At 29.5% G+C, this 7,433-nt stretch overlaps 1 protein-coding gene across 2 annotated transcripts in view; it reads right to left on the bottom strand.

Annotated features, from left to right (window-relative positions):
• The window catches only part of LOC145261227 (uncharacterized), a 231,194-nt gene extending 224,723 nt beyond the window's left edge, over positions 1 to 6,471 (bottom strand). The window contains exon 1 of one of the 2 annotated variants that reach the window (XM_080119590.1): positions 4,963 to 6,471. In XM_080119590.1, coding sequence (XP_079975716.1) covers positions 4,963 to 5,283 — 321 coding nt within the window. In that variant the 5' untranslated portion in view covers positions 5,284 to 6,471. The remainder of the gene's footprint in view (positions 1 to 4,962) is intronic. The other variant, XM_080119591.1, reaches the window with a different exon arrangement.
• Between the last annotated feature and the right edge of the window lie 962 nt (positions 6,472 to 7,433).

The raw sequence follows: 7,433 nt of genomic DNA, 5'->3' as shown, positions 1-7,433 counted from the left end.
ATTGTATATATATATATATTTATATATATATATATATATATATATATATATGCAAGAGATATATTTACATTTGTATATATATGTATATATATATGCAAGAGATATATTTACATATATAGATATATATATATAAAGATAAAGATATATATATATATACATTTGTGCATATGTATCTGCAAGAGATATATATACAAGGAATATATATACATTTCTCCGTGTTGTGTGTATATATCCATATATATATATGTATATGCAAGGAATATACATAATTGTATATACACTTGTGTGTGTGTGTGTGTGTGTGTATGCCAGGAATATATATAATTGTATGTATATATCTGCATGCAAGGAACATATATACAATTGTGTGTGTGTGTGTAAGGACAATATATACAATTGTGTATATATATATATATATATATATATATATATATGTGTGTGTGTATATATGCAAGGAATATATATGTATAAACACGATTATATATATATATTCAAGGAATATATATAAAATTGTATATACATATCCCTATGCAAAAAATAGAAATACCATTGTGTATATATTTATATATATGAGCAAGGAATATATATTTCTTATCAATTTGTTCAAGCAGAAATCTTTTTAAGATTCTGACTGGCCTTTTAAGTGCAATTGTTTTAATCTCTTGCACTTGGTTCACCAGGTATATTTGCCAGTTAGTTTTTAAATTCTATGTGTGCTATATGTGCAAGGAATATATATGTATGTGTGTATATATGTGCAAGGAATATATATGTATGTGTGCATATATGTGCAAGGAATATATATATATGTATGTGTGTATATATGTGCAAGGAATATATCTGTATATATGTATGTATGTGTGCATATATGTGCAAGGAATATATATGTATATATGTATGTATGTGTGCATATATGTGCAAGGAATATATATGTATATATGTATGTATGTGTGCATATATGTGCAAGGAATATATATGTATGTGTGTGTGTGTATATATGTGCAAGGAATATATATGTATGTGTGTGTGTATATATGTGCAAGGAATATATATGTATGTGTGTATATATGTGCAAGGAATATATATATATATATGTATGTGTGCATATATGTTCAAGGAATATATATGTATATATGTATATATGTGCAAGGAATATATATATATGTGTGTATATATGTGCAAGGAATATATATGTATATATATATATGTATGTGTGCATATATGTGCAAGGAATATATATGTATATATGTATGTATGTGTGCATATATGTGCAAGGAATATATATATATGTATCCATATATGTGCAAGGAATATATATGTATATATGTATGTGCGCATATATATGTATGTGCATATATGTGCAAGAATATATATATATATATATATATATATATATATATGTGTGTGTGTGTGCGTGCATATGTACAAGGAACATATATATATAGGCGTGCATATACCTGCTAGGAATATATATATATATGTGCATGCACATTTGCAAAACATATATATATATGAGTGTGTGTATGTGCATATGTGTGTAAGGAATATAATTATCTCTGTGTGTGAATATAATTATCTATGTGTGTGCAAGAAATATATATATATATATGTGTGTATGTGCAAGGTGTACATACACGAGCGATATATAAATATATGTATGTATTAGTGCTAAGAATATACATGTGTGTGTGTACATGTACAAGGAATATACATGTTTTTGTTTGTATATATGTGCATAGAATATACATATATGCAAGAAATATACGTGTCTATGTGTATGTATATATGTCCAAGAAATATATGTGTGTGTATATATGTCAAGAAATATATGTGTGTGTATATATAAGAATATACATGTGTGTGTACATGTACAAGGAATATACATGTTTTTGTGTGTATATATGTGCATAGAATGTACATATATGCAAGAAATATACGTGTCTATGTGTATGTGCGTGTGTATATATGTCCAAGAAATATATATGTGTGTGTATATATATGTCAAGCAAGATATGTGTGTGTATATATGTTCAAGAACTATGTGTGTGTGTATATATGTCCAAGAAATGTGTGTGTGTGTGTGTATATATATCTCCAAGAAATGTGTGTGTGTGTGTGTGTGTGTGTGTGTGTGTGTATATATATGTCCAAGAAATATGTGTGTGTGTGTATATGTCCAAGAAATATATGTGTGTGTGCATATAGGTATAAGAAATCTATATGCGTGCATATAGGTATAAAAAATGTGCGTATATATGCATGTGCAAGGAAAATCTATATTTTAGGTAGAAATTATATACATGCAAGGTATACATATGCCTATGTATATATACGTGAAGGTTATATAAATATGTTCATTTGTGTATACAATGGAATGTATGTGTGTAAGGTATATATATACTTGTGTGTATAATGGAATATATACACGTGCATATATACAAACATTGGAATATATACATGTGTGTATGCATATATGCAAGGAATATATATGTGCTTACATAAATGCAAGGTGCATATATATATATATATATATATATATATATTATATGCAAAGAAAAACGCATGCGTGTGCAAGAATTCATGTAATAAAAGATAGTTTTGAATAAATGTTTACAGACAACTTGTTAGGGTATAACTTATTTTTATATAAATTCATGATTGTAACTACTTTCAAGTAAACAATGCTTATATATATATATATATATATATATATATATATATATATATATATATATATATATATATATATATATAACTGCAAGGAATATATACGTGTTTACATAAATGCACGGTATATATACATGTATTTACATAAATGCAAGGGATATATACATGTATTTACATAAATGCAAGGGATATATACATGTATTTACATAAATGCAAGGGATATATACATGTATTTACATAAATCCAAGGGATATATACAATACATGTATTTACATAAATCCAAGGGATATATACATGTATTTACATAAATCCAAGGTATATATACATGTATTTACATAAATGCAAGTATATATACAATAATACATGTATTTACATAAATGCAACGTATATATATATATATATTATATACAAAGAAAACGCATGCATCTCCAAGAATTCATGTGATAAATTATAGTTTTGAATGTTTGCAGACAACTTATTAGGATTTATAACTTATTTTTATATAATAAATTCACGATTGTGAGTGCTCCAATCATGTAATTGTGATTAAATATTCATTTTTACTGGTGATTATTTTAACCATTATTAATGTGTCAACTATTTTGGCGTTTTCAATAATTTGTCATGTCAGTCCGGTACATTGGGGAAATCATGGACCGGAATTGACTGCAGTTTCCTGGATCTTCAGATAGATAAATGGACTGAAAATGTAATTACTTATGTTATCGACCTGAAATCATAACGTTATCATTTAGAAAGCCATTCTTAACATGAGGGGAGGGTGTTTTGTAACTTTCTGTACTTGCACTTAACAATATTTAATAATAAAAGACCACAAACGATGAAAATACTATTTAAAATAACACGGTAACATGATGCATAAATGAATCATTCAAATTTATTTTGAATCGAGATAGATATTTTTGGTGCTTGTGCACTTTTGTTACCGCGCTATATTTTTTTAATAGTATTTTCAAATTAAATTCAAGTTTTACGATATCTTTATTATTATTATTATTATTATTATGATCATCATTAAATTGTTAGGTGAAAGTACAGAATAATTACATAGCACCCTTCCTTCCCCATGTTAAGAATGGTTTTCTAAATAACGTTATCATTTCAACACGGTAACAAAAGTGCATAAGTACCGATATTTCTTTTTAAACATTAATAACAACATTATTATAAGAACATTCATCTCATACATATAATTAAACCAATGTCTCAGTATATCTGTAGGGTCACGCCAAATACAGTTTAATGTTGATTATTATATACACTATTTCAAAAGTGCTCATTACTATAAAGCAGAGCAACAGAGCAACACATACAATAAAATATCTATATGTCCTTGAATCGACATGACAGTGTGCCAATCTTATGGACGAATAGATTATCCGGTATTTATTTAACGTGTGCTCGCTCAACATAGGCCAGAGAGCATTGTTTTGAATTAAACATTTTGATTTGATATTTGACATACGCACATTATATATGGAAAAGTTGAACTAATATATCTATAATACACACACACATATATATATACATGTGTGTGTGTGTGTGTGTGTGTGTAAAATACATCTAAGGGAGAAAAAAATAACATACATAGAAATCTGTGACTTCTTTGCTGATTTGATCATCCAGAAGAACATATATATACTATTATATGGGGAGTATTAAAATAAGTGCATTATATATATATATATATATATATATATATATATATATATATATATATATATATATATATATATATATATATACTTTTCTACACTGGCATGACAATGCTTTGATCTTTAGTTATTAATAACTAAGATCTCATCGGGCAAAAAAGGTCTTTTTCTTTAGGTGTACATATTGGAACAGGTTCAAATCTTATGACCAACAGAAATTGTTACCCACACTGATGATTGTGTAAGCATGAAATACTAGTGTTTGCAGATAAAAATGATATATATATATATATATATATATATATATATATATATATATATATATATATATATAAACACCTAGAGAAAATAACTTGTGAAACAGTAAACACTTAAAGAAATAACTGGTGAGACCTTAGTCAACTACAGATTGAAACATTGTCATGCTTTGTTTTAGAATTTAGGGTTTAATTTGTGTATTCGCCTTTTGCTGCAGTAACTCGTTATTGGATTTTACAGTGTCAATATAGGCAGCCATTGGGTCCGATGTATACATCTCTGAAAATTAAGATAGAAGAATGCAAGTAAGTAGGGTTTTTTTTTTTGTTGTTGTTTTTGTTTTGTTTTGTTTTTTACTTACCTCTAAATCTTCCAGTGTTTTGAAACTGATAATAGCAAATCCATCGATAATATCCTCGTCGAAGGAGTTGGAGCTCGTCCGGCTCCTCCGACGTCGCGGCGGTGGCGGTGCGGCCGGCGGCTTCGACCGTCCCTTGGCGTTGGTGGTATCCTCCTTGCTGGTACGCGGAGGGGATTCGAACTCGCCGTCGTCATCCTCATCATCGTCGCCGCTTCCCACCATCATCGTTCGGGGTTTCTCCTGGAACTGCTGAGCCCTCACAAGGCGGCGGCGCCGGTTTCTTTGGTGGCGGAGTTGTTTCGGAGACTCGCTTGATTCCATTTAATAACAAAACCAATTTTTAAAGAAACCTTTTTCCTTTTTAAATAGATCACAACAAATATATATATATATAAATATATCTATCTTCCCATGAATATAGATGTATATTTATACTATATATACATATACAGAGACAAAGCTCTCTATCTATCTATATATAAATACATAGATAAATCAAATTGGATTTTGATTGGGCGGACAGAAATAAAAATAATATACATATATATTATTTCAAATATATATATTTTTTTCTCTCTTTAGAAATGAGGTGGGGTGGGAGGAAGGAGATCAAATTTAAAAATACAATTTTTTTTAAGGGGGGAAACTTTTTCTTTTTTTTTTAATTCTTTTTGTGTTGTAAACTTTTATCCTTACAACTTCTTTCTCTCTCTCACTCACTCACTCACATCTATCTATCTACCTTCCACTCTCTCTCTTTCTCCCTCTCCCTTTCACACACCTTCATTCTCTTTTCATGCCGCTACTACAACAACAACAACAACAACGACGACCAGAGAAAGTATGATCGGATTTTCGTTGCAGCTTCGACATGAATGAAATTTAATACATATCTCTCTATATATGCAAATATATATATATAAATTTATATATATATAGATACATCTATACAAAAAACGGTTTAAAGGGGTGGAGGGGGAGAAAAGGAAAATTTTCAAAAAAAAAAAAAAAAAAAAAGAAAAGAAAAAAAATTGGGGGAGGGAAAAAACACAAAATAATAATAAATCCTTCGTCGTTTTCTTCTTTTTTTTATGTATATAAACACATAAGTACTCCGTTGTAGTAGAAGTAATCCTTTTTCTGGCACATATAGATTTAATCCTTGTCTAGGCTCTCTCCTCTTTGTTTTAATTTCTTCTTTTTCGGGTTTAGCATCCAAAAAATGAAAAACAAAACAAACAAAAAAGGAGCAAGAATAGCAGTATTATTGATGATGATGGTAGTAGTAATAATAATACTAATTATTAATAATATTATTAATAATAGTAATAAAATCCAGGCTCCTCCCGAGGAGCGGAGGTACACGCGTCGTAGTGCGTGTGAGCGACAGCCTCGAATGGCGGCTAGGAGACGAATACCAACCAATATGGCCGACGCACAACGCAATTAAGCTCAACATATGTTCTTCCGCGGGCGGCGCTCCTCCCCTTCACAAACTCCCTCTCTTGTTAACAATTGCTGATAGCCTTCACCCTCTCTCAATGACCCATATATGAACCACCCTGTCTCAAGCACTACGCGTCTCCCGCTTGCTCTCCTTTCTGTCGCTCTATTTAACCCCTCCGTCTAATAGCTTCTTCTATTGACGTCCCCCTCTGTCTATTATCCAAATAACGTCACCCGCTTGCTACTTTTACTCTTTCTTTTCTTACTTTCTTCTCATTTTTTTTTGTGTTTTTTATTTGTTTTTTATCTCTCGGTTTGTATTCCTCCCCTTCTCCGAACCCTTTTTATCGTTTTGCACCCTCTTTATAAAAGGATCACTCTCTTTAAAACTCCCCCTCCGTTCGAAAACCATATCTATTGCTTTCACTACATTTTTAAAAATTATTTTTAATTGTATAACCCTTCAAAATTATTACCTTTTTTTCTCTCTCTCTCTTTTAATCTGTTATTGCACCCCTCTTTATTATAATGTAATATTTAACTCACCCTCTCTCTATAATCCCTTTCTTTTGACTTTAGACTCTCTTCTAAGTTTTTACTCTCTCTCCCCCCCCTCTCTCTCTCTAATCAGAACTTCGCACTCCCGCATTAACTATTATTCTATCTCTCTCTAAGTTTATTTATTTATATATGTAGACAACAGTAAATATTAGTTCCCTAGTTTTACTTATATTTTCTTTTCTTTTTAATTTTATCTACCGTAAATGAATATAACAACTCATCCTGCTGTGTGACCATTTTTTATTTAAACTTAAGTCAGTCATTACTGAAATAGTATTTCAACTCTGTTCAATTTGCAGACGTGAACTAAGAATTTAGATTTCTCCAAAATCTCGGCCAATTTCACAAATATTTTTAGATAAAATTAATTCTTAGTCTTAAATTATGTTTTCCTTTTGAAATAAAATTCTAATTTATTTTTTTAAAGTTGTCAAAATGTTACTTTTAATTCGAATGTTTGAATT

Source organism: Euprymna scolopes, chromosome 37, assembly GCF_053919585.1.
Source record: "Euprymna scolopes isolate OS-2025 chromosome 37, ASM5391958v1, whole genome shotgun sequence".
Lineage (NCBI taxonomy): Eukaryota > Metazoa > Mollusca > Cephalopoda > Sepiida > Sepiolidae > Euprymna > Euprymna scolopes.
The sequence above is the reverse complement of the archived record's forward strand: the minus strand, read 5'-3'. Positions and strand labels throughout refer to the sequence as shown.